The following is a 19,279-nucleotide window of genomic DNA, read 5'->3' on the forward strand; positions in this document are numbered from 1 at the left end:
AGCTGTATAGTAACAATACAGTATAGCAATACAATATACATTATAGTATAGCCTTACAATACACTATAGTATAACATTACAAAGCACAAGATAGTATAGTATATCAAAAGATATTAATATAATGATATAGTGCAGGTTATAGTACCACAGTGATACCGTATGTTGGGATAATATAGCGTCAGATAGGCATTATATTAGTATGATCGAGATATAATATAGTATAGTATGGTAGTACAGTTTCCTATGATAATACAGTATTTAAAACTGTTTGGTGTATTTTATATTACAGTATATTATAACAATACAGCAATACATCATAGTGTACTATAATAGAGTAATATTTATATCAATACGATGAATATTCAATATAGTAATACAGTAATATAGTAATACTGTATAGCAATATACTAGTACATTATAGCAATATAGTACTAGTATATAGTAATATAATACAATGCTAATACAGTAATATAATACTAATATAGTAATATAATACAATGCTAATACAGTAATATAATACTAATATAGTAATATAATACAATGCTATAATATAGTAATACAGCGTTACAGCGTTACAGCGTTATGGCAGAATTGGGCAGGGTAACCTCTGGGGTGAATCATCTGTCCGGGTAAAGTCTATTTAACTATGAGGGGGAAAAAGAAGTTTCTTACAAAGAAAAGGCCGTACAGAGACAAACAATGGGGAAGGGGTTTTGCTTTTTTTTTTCTTTCTTTTTTTTTTAGGGGCGGGTGGCGGGCGGCAATTGGGCCCTCTTTGAAGGGGGGGGGGAGCCCAGGGTATAAATAGGGCTATGGAGTGGGCTTGTGGGGGGAGGGAGGTTCCCTTTCGCTAGCGGCTAAATTAAATTGGGGTTATAAGGAGAAGGACAAGGTTTGGAGAGATGGATTTGCGAGATATACATGCGCCGGTGCCTTCTAGGAGGCGTGCGCTAGCTGAGATGCGGATAATGGGGCCTGCGCGGCCTGCGAGTGGCGGGGACGTTCCCAAGGGGAAGTCGCCGCGTATGCTGGCGGTTGCGACGGCGGGTGCGCTGAGAGCAAGGTCGGAGACGCCTACCGGCGTCTCCTCTCATGGCGCGGACTCCAGTGGGGAGGATGTGTTGATGGGCCCGCGTCTGCGGGCGTATGGGCTGGACTATGTGGAGGATGAGGCATTGCACAGGGAGAACCTGTACGATGCGGAGTCGCGGTGGTACAGCCGGAAAGTGAGGCCTAAGTTTGTGGTGGCCGACCAGTTGCCGTACAAAATCGAGTCGCACCTCGACCAGGCGAGGTACTTGTGTCACGTGATCGTGAATTTGTATATAGCTGTGAGTTCTCTGGACATTGAGGGGCTGATCTCTATCTCCAGCAAGGACCTGTCCCTGTTCAAGAACGCGGTGGACGATCTGGCCATGAAGACTGACATGTTCCGGCTGTCGGCCGGTGGTGGGTCCCATACGCACCCGGCCCACGAAGAAGACCAAGGGTATACCACGGACCAGCTCGATGAGGACGATGTGCAAGGCGAGTACTATGGCGACAGCACGTACATGGATATTGACAGACCCGATAGTGGGAAAATCACTGCCAGTTCAGCAACAATTATTAATATTAACCACTGGACCAACGAGCTCAAAAACTGCCTTCAGTTTGATTTCCCAGTTTCCCTGCGGAAATCATTAGCGCAAGTCTATTACTACATCTCCCTATGCCAAGGACAAAAAATCAATAGGAAGATGCATGTCGATATGTTCGAAGCGCTTGTTGAGACCGATGATCAAGGTACGGATTTTTCAGTCCTCTTGAAGGACCAAGGGCTAGTCCTCGACCACGAGGTTCTCTACAGCTTTCTTTGGGAATTCTTGCCATACCCTGACTCAGATTATGGACGCTATGATCTTGGCACTAAGGAGGACCTGCAGTTATTCAGAATGCTGTTAAGATTGTCGATCTCGGCTAGGCCATTCTTTGACGAAAAAGATGATTCCATTTTGCATAATATTATGGACAAGATCCTGTCCAGTTTAGCACCCTCTACTATGTCATCAATACTTCCAATTTTATCTTCATCAGTACCATTACACTATCACAATTCCGTAAAGATCACAGACTATTTCTCATTCTGTTTTAGCCTATGGGGCTCCGTAAGCGCCAATGTAGCTGTCGATACACATATGTATGACTTCGTAGGTATGATCTCAGAAGATGCACATGTTCGACTACTAAAGGAAGATGGTTCTTCTAGAACAGAGTTTATCAAATTTGAGAAATTTGGTATATTTACTGAGGATCAATTAAATTTTATGTTTAACAGATTACAAGGACACTTAAGAACAGACGGACAAATTCATTCTTATTCTAGAACTGCTAGGCCTTTTATTCATTCAATCAATGGTAAATATGCAGATGATTTCTTCTTCAAACTTAATGAACTCACAAATGCAATTGAAACTTTCGTTCACCCTTCCAATAGTGGATTCTGGACTAAACCAATAGCCAAATTTACTCACAGCTTTGTGAAAATGTACCACGCTAGATGGAAAGAAGAGACCGGTGCTGAAGTAACTAAAGAGTTCTGTTTGACACCCTATTGTCATGAAAAACTTCTAGAAACTATAGTAGACGTAATTAATATAGGGTCGCAGAATAAGAGTATAGAGGTTGCAAACTACTATATCTCAAGTCTAGCTTATCTATTGGATTTGAAACCTAAAAACGCATATCTCATTTATAATAAAATTATTAATGACCTTAATGATGCATTAGCAGGGGAGTATGTTAATTCAAGACATAGGATAATCTCCTCATTGAAACAGTTTACTAGAACTGCCCGTTACATGGTAGAAGATAAGCTGTACCGGATACATGTAACTAATATTTTGTCAAATTTGATCGCTAAAATTGATGCTAACGACATCGAACTAACTGGACAAGTTATTAATGCATTAGTGACGGTTTTTGCTTTCACACCAATTAAGAATTTGGTAAAGAAAAATGAATATATTACCTTTGAATCAACAACACTTCCATTTTTAAGCGAACATTATTTCCAATTGAATAATAACAAGGCCCCCACATTTGAAGATTCTGAGGAATTGTTATTAAATGCCTTCAGAGCGTCTACTACAATCTTTGAAAATATCATAAGGCTCTATGTTTCAAAGATTTTTGAATTAGTGGATATAGATCTAGAGGGTTCTGTTGTCACAAAAATCAACCAAACCACGATTATTATGCAGGAGGCTATGGATGATGAGATGTTCCGTGACTTCTATAAAATATACCAGGAAAGGTTCTGGGCAGGTGACTATGTAACTGAACCAAACGCTAATTACGAACTGGTTACTATCCCTCTTGCCGCCTTTATTAGAAGGGATAGCTCCCTTGCTAAAGACCTAGTACCTATGTTAATTCATCGCGCTAAAGAACAAGTAGAAAAGGGTGCTGGTTCTTTAAGACATTCCACAGAAATTCAGACCAGAGATGTTAAATTGGTTCTTTACTTAACAGCTTTAAATGATGTCTTAAGACAAACCCATGAAGTTGTTGAAAGTTTGTCCTCAGTGTTAATGGATTTTATGGATTATATATATGAAACTATCACAAATCCTCCAATCGATGTTTTAACATCAATTCTATTGCATAGTATCATTTTTACCTTGACGGCTACAGAGGTGACAGACACTAGAATGTTCCCGGAGACATCCACAATACCAAGTGAGGAAAGATGGGGTGGTTTACAATTTTCTGATAAAAAATACGATGATGAGAATATGCAAATAAGATGGCATACGCCTGGTGAAAGTGAAATTACATTGGCTATTAGTTTTATGGAAAAATACTCCAGCTTGGCAATATCAACAATTGAGAATATTATTAAAAGTAAGTCACTACAAAAGGGATATGGTGATGAAATTGAGAAGGCACTTTTGATCCTAACGCATTGCTTGTCAGGAGCCAGTTTACTATTTGACCCAGACTTTAATAAGAATAAATTAGATGAGACTCAGAATTTGTCTTATCATGATATGCTATTATTATTAAAACAGGTTAGAGAGAGTAACTGTGATTCTGAGGAATTAGATATTGATCTAGAACAAATCAGATCAGATAAAGGTGATGATGAATACATGCATCTGAAAGAATCGGATGATGAAAAGACTGAAGGATCTGATGAAATAGAAATAAAAGATCCTGATACTGAGCTAATTATAGATGACCTATCTTCAGAAGCTCCTTCCGGAGTATCAACACCTGTACCTGGTTCCCATAATGGCTTCATTTCTTCTATTAGTCCAGGAGTAACCTTTAGAGAGCTCGATATTTTCCAATACAACTATCATTTTGGTTCATCGATGTCATCAAAATTCAAACACCCAGCATATTTTAAGGTGCATAAAATTAGATCAAAAATAGGTATAGCTTTTCACAAATCTTTGAAATTCTTGTTGAATAATGCTGAGAATAACACTTATATGTTCCAAATTTTGTTGCATTCCATTAAAGTCTGGTTTACAGACGTTGGACAGGAAACAGTCTTCAATGAAGATCCAACTGCATTTATTGATTTAGACTTCTTGGAGAATATCCAATATATTGCACACCTCGAAGAGCCTTACACTAGAACATGTTTAGCTGTTAGGGCTGACACCTTTCACCAGAATAGGGTCCTTCTACACTCAACCAATAGAAGACCTTCAAGGTTAGAGGTTCAGTTATTAAGGGACGTTCTAGATCTTGCTATGTCAGCATACCCAGATATCCATAAACCAGCTCAAGGAACAATGGTTCATTGTATGAAGCAAATAATTGGATCCTATTCAATTATTATAAGGAAACTTTTAAGTGAGATGGAAGAACTAATAAATAAAGGGGACTATAAGAAACTGATAGTGTTATTGAAAATATTGATGATTAAAAAGATCAACAAAAAGTTAATGACAGACTATAAAAACATGGAAACACTTTTGATAGTTTTATGTAAATGTCTGAAAATTGATGAACATGATGTGGGACCAGCTGCAGAGCATATCATGGGAGATATAGTTAATGGACTGAAAATTCCCTCAAGTGTATGCGAGATTGATCCAAGAGCTACCATTCCAATTTCTCCACCTGATTCTAATATTAATATACAAGTAGAAGCCGTAAAATTTGCAAAGGATAAAAAGAGAGATGAATATTTCGAGATTCTCAACCATTTGCAAAGCAGCATGGTTACAGTTTTAAAGGAGGATACTAACCACAGTTGGAAAGTTGCATGTGTTATAGCCAAGGTGATCACTAAACTTCAGTCCAGTATTGAACTTCCACCAAGCTTAGAATGTATGGAGATAGTTCTGGAACAACTAAGGCATCAACATCCTAAGGTAACTCATCTGGTTGTGAAATCTATTATATCGATGTGTAATAGAATACTTTCGATGTCTGACTACGAATATGATATTCAAAACTCCTACAGAGTGGGTTTCCTTCCAAAACACATGACAAAGATTGATACTAGTGTTGCCAATTATTCAAGAATATTTTCAGAGGAAATGTCGAAATTTGATGATCAAGAGTACTTCATAGAATCTAAATGTTTTGTTGGTTGGCTATCATGGGGGGCGGAAATGTATGTAGTGAAAACTGGCAAGGTTTCAATCGACCTAAAAGAGAGTGATTCTGAAATCTTAAAACATATCGGTGATCTAATAACCAAAGAGATATTATCTGATCTTTGTCGGGATTTTGTTGAAGACAATGCAACTAAGAATGTATTCAGCAGCAGTAATGTTACCTTTTTCATAGTCATGCAGTTACTGATCAGCAATAATTACACTAAATTCACTACCTCTGATTTATGCGAGCTATGTTCCCGCTATTACGTTACTGATGACAAGGCATCTATGATAATGTCAGCTGAGATATTTGGTGCTCTAATATCAGCAAGCAAATACATGACTAAGGAGGATATCAAAGTAAGAGATGACTTTTTGAATAAGTTTCTACCCGAGTGTTTGGATCGTGATCTAAATCACGATGCTTTTGAGGTATGGTCCACAATTACATGGTGGATTCCAGCTGTTGTTGATATTAGGAGGTGTGAGCCTTTCTATCGCCATTTTTCGGATTTAAGTAATGTCTTTGAGCAGGAATCAGCGTCTCACCAGTCTTATAGGATATATATGTGGAGAGGTATCCTAATGGCACTAGAGTACAGGATGCCAAAAATTTGTGATAAGTTTGAAGCGCTGCCTTTTGACCACCACTATGATCAAGTTAGGTCAGCAATTGGTAAGCTATTCTCTACAATTATTCAAAACACGTCACATCCAGGTTATGAAAGTCCACACGAACTTCTGAACCAGAACATCGACACCACAGATGGCCTATATCTCCAGTTAAAGAAGATCCCTAGTTTCATTGACCTGAAGATCAAAGAGCTCTTTACGGAGGTTCTTGTTGAGGCTTCCCGGATTAGTAAAGATACAACGCCACAACAAATGTTGAAGACGAGGTACTACTACCTGTCGTCTACACTCATGTACTGGATGACTGAGATGCTCCGTGGACCAAACAAGGTCCTACTAGTACCGTATTTAGTTGGGCAAGTTGTACCATTCCTGGCATCGCTTATGAAAAACAAAGAAATGTGCTACTTAGCTGGCATAGATCCTGCGAAGGTCTTCATGAAGCTAGCATTCATCCCAATTGGCAATAGGCTGCTAGGGACAGTAGTTGACATTATATGCAACGAGAAGCTATTAACGAGCACTAACCAGGTAAAATTGCAGCTTGCGTTCGTGCAGCACTTCTTGTCATTACAATTACTCCAGCTTACGGAACATGAGAAGGACAAGATCCTCCGTTTCATCGTTGGCCACCTATACAACACGCAGTCGATTGAGATCCGTATGAAGGCGAGCGAGGTGCTCTCTGGTATAATCCACAACATGGGCCAGAGCAAGCAGGTGGACTCCCTAGTGCAGGAGTTTGACCGCGAGCTGGGCTCGCACTCATCTGCAGAGAAGAAGAAGCTCTCGAAGACCGATGTCCATATCCACGGTTGCGTCTTGGGACTCAGCGCCGTCGTGGCCGCGTTCCCTTATGCGTTCCCCTTACCACAGTGGATCCCCCAGCAGCTCAGCGTGCTTTCCTCCTGGGCCCGCACACCGGGCATGGCAGGCACTGCTGCCAAGGAGACCATCAGCAACTTCAAGAAGGTCCGCGCCGACACCTGGCTCTTCGACCGCCAGCAGTTCTCCTACGAACAACTTGAAGACCTCGAAGGTGTCCTGTGGAAGAGCTACTACGCATAGTCACCTGTTAAAAAATTAAAAAAAAACTCAATATAACTAATTAAAACTCTTTATAACCACTAATATCATTATATATTAATATAATTAATATCATGTTTCACGGAAATAAATGTGACATGAATGGCTGGGCCCCGCCGATTTTTTTTTTTTTAAATTTTTTTTGGAAATGAAGGAGGGGTTCAATAGTGGGCTATTTTATTAAAGCAATATTGTATTAATAGTATTGATAGTAGTTGGTACCAGCGTAGTCATAAAGCATAGATTGGCGGTTGGCAGATAGCAGGAAGCAATTAATCATATACAGGAATGTCTGCGCTAAGAACGGTGTCGGGATCGTCAGGGAACGGGAAGAGCTATGACTCTATAATGAAGATTCTGCTGATTGGGGACTCTGGTGTTGGTAAGTCGTGTCTGTTGGTGCGTTTTGTGGAGGACAAGTTCAACCCTTCGTTTATCACCACGATTGGTATTGATTTCAAGATAAAAACTGTGGATATCAACGGTAAGAAAGTGAAGCTGCAGCTGTGGGACACCGCGGGCCAGGAAAGATTCAGGACCATAACCACTGCGTACTACCGTGGTGCTATGGGTATCATTCTGGTGTATGATGTAACTGACGAGCGGACTTTTGCGAACATCAAGCAGTGGTTCAAGACCGTTAACGAGCATGCGAACGACGAGGCCCAACTGTTGCTCGTTGGTAACAAGAGCGATATGGACACGAGGGTAGTTACCACAGAGCAAGGTGAGGCTCTCGCCAAAGAGCTCGGGCTGCCCTTCATAGAGTCTAGTGCCAAGAACGACGATAATGTTAACGAGATCTTCTTCACCTTGGCTAGACTGATCCAGGAAAAGATCGATAGTAATAAGATGACAGGTCCAAATGGTGGTAAGGACGGTAACATAAGTATCAACGCAAGTAATGGTAACGCCTCCAAATCAAATTGTTGTTAAAAAATAACATAAAATAAAATAAAATAAAATAAAGAGACAACTCTTAATTGGTTTATCAACGTTGATAAAATATATATTTTGCAAATTACCATAACACAACCCCACTTACATGTAACAAAATGAAAAGAAGAATGACTAAAAATTAATTCAATTTTACCTAAATTTTTAAATACTACTTGTATATCCCTATGATGAATTATCTTTCTTTTTTTTTTTTGGCTCTTTCAAAGACTAACGTTAAGCTATCTAATAACGCACAACTCAAATACAAACACAGTTTGCTTACCGTATTATAAACAATGAAAGGTGAAATGGTTTCCCACCATAGTATACTTGAGAATTTACTTTAGTAGAGTAACTGACTAATGATGCTTAAGTAGCTATACATCTCTAAAGAATCAATATATTCTTCCACGAGTGATTCACGTTTTGTATGTTTATTCACGTACTATCACATGATCTTAGTACGATATTAGTGATCACGTTGTATTCGTTAATAGTGTTTTGTTCCGTTGAGTATGATGTCAGGTGTGTTCGTCTAACATTATGGATTCCCCCCACGAGGGCCCTTCTCATTAAGGGCCCTTTGCTGGGTTGGGAGAGAGAGTGTGTGAGACTAAACTTTTATAAGAGTTTAAGTATTTTTAGTCTATTTATGGATCATTGAATTATGGTTGACTAATCATAACAAAGAAGTCTAATAGGATCTCTTAGTATTATGCTGTTTGGAGTGAAGTTGGCTAGTGAGGTTTATCCTCCTTGGAAGGGGTCGTATATTGACTATGATGGTCTTAAGAAGTTGTTGAAGGAGGAAGGGGATGGTGAGTGGACTGAGAATGATGAGTCAAGGTTCTGTGAGGCTCTAGAAGGGGAATTGAAGAAGGTGTACACATTCCAGTCTAGTAAATATGAGGGGATCATGGATCGATTGGGCGTACTGGAGAAAGAGACGAGTGTTGAGGATGGGTTGAAGGATCTAGATACGGAACAGTTCCAGAGGACCTTAGAGGAGAGTTTAAGTGAGGCTACGGAGTTGGATAACTTCATGCGCTTGAACTACACTGGGTTCATGAAGATTGTTAAGAAGCATGATAAATTGCATCCGCAATACCCGTCCGTGCGTTCTATGCTTGAAGTGAGGTTGAAGGAACTGCCATTTCATTCGGAAGAGTACTCTCCTATACTATATAGGATCTCTTTTCTATATAATGTTCTGAGATCAAACTTTAATACTGTCTCTACCTCTTTGGCCAGCGTGCCTAAATTGTCCAGTGTCGCTGAGAATGATGAAATCAACATGTCGTTTAAGAGCTTCAAGTTTTGGATCCACAATGACAATCTGATGGAGGTTAAGACTAGAATCCTTAGACACTTGCCAGTATTGGTCTACGCATCTGCTCCAACAGAGACTGATGATTTGGTAGACAGATTCGAGTCAGATGTCCTGAATGCTGATGAGCACGTGCAGTCTTCAGACTCCGGTAGTCATACTGATGAAGAAGGCACGACTCACGAAAACTTCTATGACCCAGTGATAACCACAATCTATTTTGATAATGAGCACTTTGACCTGTATAACAATAAACTCTTGAAACGGAACCGCTGTCCTACATTGAGGTTTCGGTGGACCGGTAAGTTTGCCGACAAGCCTGATGTTTTCCTGGAAAAGAGAATGTTTATTGAAAATAAGGAAACAGGTGATTCGGACTTTGAAGAGATAAGATTATTGATGAAACCTAAATTTATTAGTGGGTTTATCTTTGATAATGATAACACCTATAAAAAGAACGTATTGAAAAAACTCGAAGAAAGCAGAACGCCTGAAACCGAAAGGCAAAGAGTCGAGAAAAACTTCAATGAAATGCAGGAATTTATCAATGAAGAACATTTACAGCCAGTGGTAAGAACCACATATACTAGAACTGCATTCCAAATTCCTGGTGATGACAGGATTAGAGTAACAATTGATTCGAATATCATGTACATAAGAGAGGACTCGTTCGATAAGACAAGGCCTATTCGTGACCCACATAACTGGCATAGAAACGATATTGACAGTAGTGTGTCTAATCCAATGAAATTTTTGAGGGCTGGAGAATATTCAAAATTTCCATATTCTGTTATGGAGATAAAAGTTAAAAATCCATCCAAAACTGTAGAAACAGGTTCAAGTGTCGACATCTCTGGTATTAAGTTGCCTAAGAAACATGGAGGATGGATTAACGAACTAACCAATTCTCATTTGGTCAAGGAAGTTCCTAAATTTTCTCTATATATTCAAGGTGTTGCAGCGCTATTCGCTGAAGAGGAAAAGCTAGATATTCTACCATTCTGGTTACCTGAGTTGGATTCTGATATTAGAAAGGATCCAAAACAGGCTTATGAAGATGAGCAGAAAAAAATTACCAAACAGAAAGAGATCCAGCATAAATTAGACGGTATGAGAAGACTCTCGAAAATCTCGAGACCAAATTCGAACGTTTTAGAACAACAACCTACACAATCACCAGGAGCGCAAAGAGTCGCTGACATAGAGGATCATGAATCATCAGATGAAGAGGTTGATAATACTAATAAAGCCAAGAGAAATAAGAAGAAGAAGAAGAAAACAAAGACTTCGAGATCGAAGTTGACATTTATGGAAATTTTAGGTGCTGGTAGATCTTCCAAGCTAACTGGGTTCGATTCTGAGGAAGAAGAAGTGGAATTGCCACAAGGTGTTAAAAAACCTCTCAGTTATTTGAAAAACGCAGGCCCTGTAAAGGTCGAAGCAAAGGTGTGGTTAGCGAACGAGCGTACTTTTATCAGGTGGTTAAGCGTTACTGTATTGCTAAGCGTTTTGACTTTCTCTATATCAAATTCTGTTAGAAGAGCTGAGTTTCCAAATTTGGCTAGAACGTTGGGTAATATGTATTTTATCGCAACCGTATTTTGTGCACTTTGGTCGTACTATTCCTACAGGAAGAGGCTAAGGATCATTAGGGAAAGAAGTGGAGAGTTCTTGGATGCTCCATTGGGTCCTCAAGCCTTGGCTTTATTCTTATTTTTTAGTTTGATAATTAATTTCGTTGCTGTGTTTAGGGCTACGGCAAAAAAACACGAGGAATTATCAACTTCTTCTCAGGAAATAATACATCCTCACTTGGAGGCCATTTTCCAATTTTTTTATAAAATTGTTGGCTCTGGTTAAATAGGTATATAATATTTTTGCCTTTCATAATTTAATATTGCAAACTTCATATTCTTTACTATTTACTAATCTTATCATTGTAATCAGTGTATTTGAAGAGGTGTAATTATTTACCATTCTCCTATCAAACCCTTTAAAAAATCTTGCTGTAATTTCAAAAGTGAACCGATACTTAGGCTATCTTCTGATTTAGCTATTTCTTTAAGCATAGTGACCATGTTGAAAACTTTTTTGATTTCCTGAACTTTGCTAATAATATCGTCGGTGTTTTCCTTATTGTTTAATATGAGATTATTATATTGACTATTTTTTTCAATTTTTTCACTGAGCATTAGAGCAGAATGTATCAACTCTGGATCAAAATAGTCCTGTACGGACAAAATTCCTAATTTTCTGTTGTCCGCTATATTTTTGGCTGTAACGACTTTGAATTCTCGAATAATTTTTTTTTCTTTACTCAAATGGTAGTTCATTTCGATATGCCTAATAAATGGTTTGATTTTTAGTATCTTTGGAATCATGTTTAAATGGGTGGAGATAAACACAGTAGAATTATAGGATGATAAAAAGTCAATTATCGAGAGTGATATAGAGAAGCCGTCACAAATGCTAGTGCCCCTTCCTAGTTCATCTATTATGAGTAGCGAATCCTTCTCTAAACTGTCAGTTATGTAACTGATTTCATTCATTTCATTAGTAAAAGATGATGAGGTAAATTCAGAAGTTTCTGAGCATAATCTAGCGTGCATGAATTTGTATATCGGAATACATGCGGAATCTGCAGGAATTGGACATCCCATTTGTGACATTATGCATAACAGTATTATCTGTTTCAAATATACAGACTTACCAGTCATATTTGTTCCTGTGATAATTTGAACTCTTGAAGTATCGGATGTACTACTAATATCGTTGGATACAAAACTTGGGATTGACACTTCTAGAACTGGATGTCTAGAATTTAAGATCAATAATTTATCTGATATTTCCGGAATACAGTATTTATGTTCTTGTGAATTAACTGCAAAGCAGCAAAGCAAATCCAAAGTGGAACAGGATTCAGTTAGTAAGAAAAGTTGCTCTATACTTTTGGTAATCTCAAATATAAGATCTGACATCAATTTTTCAGATATCATCTCGATCTGCCTGATAATTAAAATTAGTCTAATGTTACTGTTTGTCAACTCTATGGTTGTGAACTCAATGGCTCCTCTTTTATTTACTTTGTTTATCACCTTAATTTTGTTAGCTTCAATTACATCAAATGACTTCTCAGTTACCTTTATGAAAAACCCTACATCATTTTGGAATACCATTTCTGCATTGATACTGTAATCACTAGAGAAATTATCGATATATTCTATCGTTTCATCCACAATATTAGTGTATATTTTTCTCAGGGTATCCAAAAGCCCATTCTGGCCTTTTCTTATGGAATATATTCTTTGATTTTGCAATTCTAAATTATTTGTAGCCCAATAACTGTCATTTTCTAAGTAATTGTCGATAATCTTACTTAAAGTGACTAAATCAAATCCCTTGAATACGTTTGAAATTTCGAGCAATATATCTGTGGTAAAATTCATATTCAGAATTTGAGATTTAATTTCATTCAGTGTTTTAAACGTGTCTTTGAGAATTAAAATAAAGTTTATTTTTTGTACTGGTTTGATTGTGATTTTATCCACAGCTAATAACTTTGAAAAATACAGCTCTAAATCTGGTAGTTTTTTCAGCTCTCTTCTTAATGATTCAATGATATCTAAATTCATCAACTCCCGAACAGCGTTAAACCTATTTTTGATAGGTTCTCCATCACTAAAAGGTTGTAGGATAGAGTTCATGAGATGGCGATATCCCATTTTTGTACAGGTTTTGTCTAAGAAGCTCAGTAAGGTTATGTTATTGTTTTCTGAATTAGTTTCCACCAATTCCAAGCTTTTTATTGTACGAGGATTAATCAATAGAATGTTTTCTACTGGTTCATATCTAGTTCTAAATTTCTGATTATAATCGAATGCATCCTGTTTTGTTTTTTTTCCAAATAGTGTTTTTAGAGTACTATTATTATCCAGCAAATCAGCTACCACTGATAGAGCGAGTAATGCAAACGGTTTTCCCGATAGATTTTCTTGTAAAGTTCTTAGCTTTGTCGAATTAGAAATACTGTGAGTTGTTAAAAATTCATATGCGGCAATTTTATTATATGATTTTGGAGGGCCTATATGAATTCTCACATGTTCATTAACATTAATTTTCAAAATACTAGCTAATCTTGACAATACAGGAGAGACTGAAGAACTCGGTAAAATTATATCAGATGGATCAAGTAAGTTAATTTTATTGATAGTTCGAATAAAGAACTGTGAATCTGAGTACTCGGTAAGGATCAATTCTCCAGTAGAATAATTTACTGTGCATAAGCCTATCCTACCATTTATATCCTTTCCCTTTTCATAGATGGACATTAGCACTACTTCTGAGTATGATACAATGGATCTATTACCCTTACTTACGCCCGTACGACTTGTCAGAGTATCATAGCGGGTAGACTTGGTATCTGCAAATTTCTTATTTCCAATTGTTATAGACTTGCTACCGAGTCTTTTAGAGTTTTGTTTTGATATTTTAAGCGCTTTTGACCTAAAACTACTTTTATCAACGCGAAAAGAGCCTGCTTCCTGACTATGTTCTATAGAAGTTCGATCATCGTTTAGGGAATTAGCCGCGGATAGCGAATTGAATACTTTTGCTGATAAAAAACTTGAAAGGTTACTGTCAGACATCGGCAATATTTACTTTTGCTAAATGTAAGTTGATTTCATTTAACAGTATTTATCAGAAGGTCTGTACTTGAAATCCCTAAATGGTTGTTACTTTAACTTTAGTTATAATATCTATCTTCCAATGGACTAGTGACGCCGCACAAAGTCTAAATGAACGAATTGGTCACGTGAATACTAAAATTAAATATTCTTCGAATTCACAGGTTGTTAATCGATACTTCGATTAGTATTATTGTACTTTTTTGAAGGTTGTTAGTTAATGCATGTTCTGCTTTCATGATGAAACCTAAACTGTAGCGTATTGATCCCTATACGGTAATAGAAGATAAACTAGTGTGATCTCTTCATTAGCTAATAACAAAAAAATAGTTTTTGTTTGTAAGTCTATCAGTTATGATGACATTGCATTGTAATATTAGTTTGAACTATTATATCTATGTTGCAATCCTAAGGAAATATTCCCAATATAGTTTGCTATTATAAACTTATATGATTACAATAATAATTATAGTAAAAGGCTTCGAATTAGGACCTCTTAGGGACTAATTTAAATAACGAACTAAAAGTTGAACACAATAAGAAATGTAAAAATGGGGTATTAGGTAAAGGTAAACATAAAGGATTAGAAAATTTATTGTTAAAAGAACGAAGTTAGAATGGAATATTTCAATTGGATCATTATAGCGATCAATATACACGCTAGTTTTGTAGTAGGTTATCTTTAGCTAATGTTGAATTATTTTTTACGAATTTGGAACTTAGAACACACTCAACAATAATACTACACCTATGATTGTTTCAATCAAATAGGACTTAATCTTGTAACTCTCACCTAAGAAAGTTTGTGGGTGGGTTGAAATTGAAGGGCTACCTGAAGTACTGCTAACCTTATTAATGAAGGAAGTACCTACTTGTTGAGAAACCGTTGGTGGTGCAGTAGTCGTTTGAGACTTATTGTTGTTGTTAGGTATGTTTGGTTTTACGGAAACATTGTTACTGGCTGTGCTAGATGAGGGCTTGTTGTTTGCAGTGCTAGAGGTTGGAATTTGTTTGCTTGCAGTGCTTGGTGTAGAAGTTTGTTTACTGTTGACAACATTAGTTTTAGGCGTCGATACGCTATTCTTGGTTGCTGGTGTTGAACTAATGTAGTTGTTAGAACTGGTATTGGTAAATTCTACTGGGCTAGAATGCACCGTAGGAACTTCTGTGGAAGGTGTCTCTATGCTACTTGTTATCAGTGGAAGGCTCGAACTGATTGTAGTGTTTCTGAAGATACTACTACTGGAAAATGATGATGAGACAGATGATGATGATGATATAATAGAAGAAGTTGAATTAATGGTGATATTGGTTGGAGGAATAAACACAGATGATGGGATATGTGAGGAGGAGGATGGAATCTGGGAGGAGGAGGATGGAATGTGAGAGGATGAAGATGGAATCTGGGAGGAGGAGGATGGAATTTGAGAAGAGGAGGATGGAATGTGAGAGGATGAAGATGGAATCTGGGAGGAGGAGGATGGAATTTGAGAAGAGGAGGATGGAATGTGAGAAGAGGAGGATGGAATGTGAGAGGAGGATGGAATGTGAGAGGAGGAGGAAGGAAGTTGAGAGGAGGAGGATGCTGTTGGTGGATATGGTATGCATTTATTATTTAGTGGATCGAAGAATCCGTCGATACATTCACCAGCGGTATCAGTTGGACATGGAACTTCAACAATGTATACTGTCTTTGTGATTGGGAGTGCGGCTGGAGGCTGATTAACAGTGGTAACCACTGTGCTGATTGTAGACGTGAAATCAATACCACTGGAACATGTAGTAGAATAGCTAACAGTAGCAGGACAGCCTGGTGAGGTATCATCTAACCAGTAGAAATAACCTGTAAAATCGTTTGTAGTCTCAGTTGGAGTAGTCAAAGTCACATTCAATGATGCCACATTGTCTCTATTGTTAAAAAAGAATCTGATAGGATAGTAAACGTTTTCATCCAAGGTGACGGTCAGGTAAGTTTTCTGGTTATTCAAAGGCCAGATGGAGTAGAATTGATAATTACCAAAATCTTCTTCGGTCAAATCATGTTTGCAACAATCGAATGCATTTCCCGCGCCGAAATTAACGAATATTAAATCATCAGCAGCAATGTGGAAGGTGTGAACGCCTGACACTTTAGGTTTGAAATAACCATAAAGAATCATAGAAAAGTTTGTGAAAGTGAAACTGTCAGGGTAGTTATAATTGGATGGCAAGGTACCAGCAGCTGGTAAACAACCGTATTTCGGAATATATTTGAAATCCAAAATACCGGTTACTCCTTCAGCCGAACCAAACATCTCATTAGCTTTATATCCCGTACGAGGATAATTTGGATCTAGGTAATCATTCTTCCAACATTGATCATCGACATATGGACCGAATTCAGGACAATAGCCTGGTTGGCCATTTAGTCCTGTTCCTGATTCACATGGTACCAAAGGATTCAAATAATCATATTTATATAGCTCCATTTTCAAACCATCCTTATGGGTAGTTGTAGAAGCTGAGCAACCCAATGGGAAAGGATTAGGAATACTCGAGTCTTCAAATTGACCAAGCGCACTTACAATAGACGTACCTAATGTGGCACCTAAAATAGTATAGAAAGCTTTCATCAGTAGTGGTTGACGAGCTAGATATTGTTTCGAATTTCTGGGTTTAAAATATATTATATAACCCAAAAAGAGATACTATAATTATAGAAAGGAATAAAGGTCACATTTTATAGTTTTTATTTTCCAATATTGTTCCATTCTTTTTCATTTAAATTTGCCTCCAATACACTACAATGTCAAAGGATTCTCGATCATTCTGCCAGTAGAACATAATAACCTTTTAGTAATTGTCCAATAAAAAATTGTTTTTTATCATCTATGCTTATTCAACATCTCTACTAAAACAAGGCGTAACAAACTAAAATTGTATCCATGGAATAATTTCTAATTTTCTTAATTAATTTTTTTATTTTTTTGGTTGCAACATTCCTTAGAAGCAATAATTGAGCTTAATTTCTGGCATACCAAAACCTATCTGGACCCTTTTTGCGAATGTACTAACATTGCCTTGATTAGGTTGTTATTTCATATCCGTTCTATCCATCAGTTTTGGGTTATAAGAGCTTTAAAGCGATAAGGTAGATATTACTCCTAGGAATATTAGTTATTTTTATTACCAAAATTGGCTTTAAAGTATACTATCGATATTTTATTGTTTCAGATGAGGTGCTGTCATATATATGAGTCTTACTATCCGGACAGCTGATCCCTCACCGAAAACTGAAACCAATTCAGATCAAAAGTACCTTCAGATGTTTTATTGAGTTAGAAACTGTAAGTAAATGTTAAGGCATCTCAACTAAGAAAAAGAAAGATATCAACAGAGCTGCTTTCACAAGAAAAGGAGTCGAGCTACAAAAAAATTTTTTTTTAACATTATTATGTGCAGGATATGGATGGTATTTCTTCATTATCAAATCAATGTGTATGGGAATATTAGGTGAATACAAGAGTTTCTGCAGTGATTATAGTTGTTATTTATGCAACTATGAATAGAAGAAAATTATTGTACTTGATTTTCACAGTTTACATCATTATCCAAAGAAACTTGCATAAGTGTTCCTATTTGGTCATAAGAAATACAAAATTTTAAAAAAGGCACTAAAAGTAGGCAGTGGTCCCCAGGTTTATATCACTTATCATAGATTTTTATTTTTTTGTTTTGTTTTGTTCCTTTTCAATTTTAACAAACATTCAACTGTATGTATTTGTTCAGTATTGGAGATCAAAATGAAAAGTATATTGTTCTCCTAAATTTGTTAATGTGCATAAGCAGATAGTATTATCAGTTTTGCCTATCTCGATCAATATCAACCCCGAGTGCTAAAAATAGATGCAAGTCTTCGAAAAACGTAATATGCTCTTGTCAATAAAAGTCCCTCGAAGTCTATATCTTTCCATTAAAATTAGTGGGACCTTCGTTAGCGTTATCTCCGCGCTCTTCTTAGTACTAAGTTCACAGTACTAACACTGTACAGTTTTATTAATAGGATCTCCACCTTTGTGCGCAGTTCCTCTGCAAATATAAAATCAAATTAAAGTTGCGTAAGCGAACTTGTTTCTTTTTCTTCTCTGAGGGGCTTCTTCTGTTTCGCTGAACCGCTTAGGGTCTATATTTTTCGCCAGTAAATGCTACGCAGAGAAGAGACCCTGCAGGAAGTATTTACTAATGATATCTTGATAGTGCGGGTGTTTCTGTGGTCCAACATTCTTAAGATTGAGAGTGCTCTCTTTTCTTTTATATATTTGCTACGCTAGTTTTACTGTAGAAAGGAGTTATACGTTTCAAAAATTGTTCGGGCAGTGTAGAAGAAGATCAAATACTCGTACGATTTGAATAATAAGTGGCTCCATAAATGATTTACGTAATTATTGATATTCGACGCCTAGGAGGGCGATCTGAAATGGAATAGTTGTAAGGTTGATCACACGGTGCAAATCTTTTATCTTGATTAAAAGATATGGACAGTGGAGAGATCTCGTAAGAAATATTACCTATCTTGGTATGTATTATTTTTAGCGCCGTAAGATAAAAGAAAGTGTTGTTCTAGCCAATAGTAGGTTAACCGTGTGTCACCGGATCATCACCTTCTATTCGTTCTATTTTTATCTTTAGTTCTGTTTTATTCAATATGACCATGAAAAACGAGACTAATAAAAATTCAATTGAAAAAGAGGTATTGTTGCTGGTATTAAAAAAATGATAATGCTTCAATAGGCTCTTAATTTCCTTTACTAAGACTGTATGATGTTATTTTTTTTCTATGTCCATTTTTGCTTAGATTTCTAAGTATTGGAACTTTTTACCTCGAAGTCATCCAGAACCTGGTTAGATATATCAAGTTAACGTGACTACGTGTGTTTCACCTGGTTTTTTTGCCTTTCTTTTCTATTCATTGATGTTCCCCTTTCATAATATTAGGTATTAATTACTAACTTTGAATAAAATGACTC

General features: G+C 37.0%; 5 protein-coding genes across 5 annotated transcripts; 3 read left to right on the forward strand and 2 right to left on the reverse strand.

The window, feature by feature from the left end:
• Nucleotides 1-902: 902 nt before the first annotated feature.
• On the forward strand, nt 903-7,304 carry BLM10 (proteasome activator BLM10; the record flags this gene model as incomplete). Its single annotated transcript, XM_071052473.1, has 1 exon — nt 903-7,304. The coding sequence occupies one exon, from the start codon at nt 903-905 to the stop codon at nt 7,302-7,304; it is 6,402 nt and encodes a 2,133-aa protein (XP_070906320.1).
• Nucleotides 7,305-7,610: 306 nt separating this feature from the next.
• Nucleotides 7,611-8,258, forward strand: SEC4 (Rab family GTPase SEC4; the record flags this gene model as incomplete). The annotated part of the gene is made up of 1 exon (XM_071052474.1): nt 7,611-8,258. One exon carries the CDS (start codon nt 7,611-7,613, stop codon nt 8,256-8,258), a length of 648 nt encoding a protein of 215 aa, XP_070906321.1.
• A 718-nt stretch (nt 8,259-8,976) lies between these two features.
• VTC2 (vacuolar transporter chaperone) lies at nt 8,977-11,448 on the forward strand (the record flags this gene model as incomplete). Its single annotated transcript, XM_071052475.1, has 1 exon — nt 8,977-11,448. The coding sequence occupies one exon, from the start codon at nt 8,977-8,979 to the stop codon at nt 11,446-11,448; it is 2,472 nt and encodes an 823-aa protein (XP_070906322.1).
• A 110-nt stretch (nt 11,449-11,558) lies between these two features.
• On the reverse strand, nt 11,559-14,234 carry MSH4 (MutS family protein MSH4; the record flags this gene model as incomplete). The annotated part of the gene is made up of 1 exon (XM_071052476.1): nt 11,559-14,234. One exon carries the CDS (start codon nt 14,232-14,234, stop codon nt 11,559-11,561), a length of 2,676 nt encoding a protein of 891 aa, XP_070906323.1.
• Nucleotides 14,235-14,992: 758 nt separating this feature from the next.
• RNJ42_02312 (uncharacterized protein) lies at nt 14,993-16,885 on the reverse strand (the record flags this gene model as incomplete). Its single annotated transcript, XM_071052477.1, has 1 exon — nt 14,993-16,885. The coding sequence occupies one exon, from the start codon at nt 16,883-16,885 to the stop codon at nt 14,993-14,995; it is 1,893 nt and encodes a 630-aa protein (XP_070906324.1).
• Nucleotides 16,886-19,279: the final 2,394 nt, after the last annotated feature.

This window comes from Nakaseomyces bracarensis, assembly GCF_045282275.1.
Source record: "Nakaseomyces bracarensis strain CBM3 chromosome Unknown Scaff9_0, whole genome shotgun sequence".
Classification (NCBI taxonomy): domain Eukaryota; kingdom Fungi; phylum Ascomycota; class Saccharomycetes; order Saccharomycetales; family Saccharomycetaceae; genus Nakaseomyces; species Nakaseomyces bracarensis.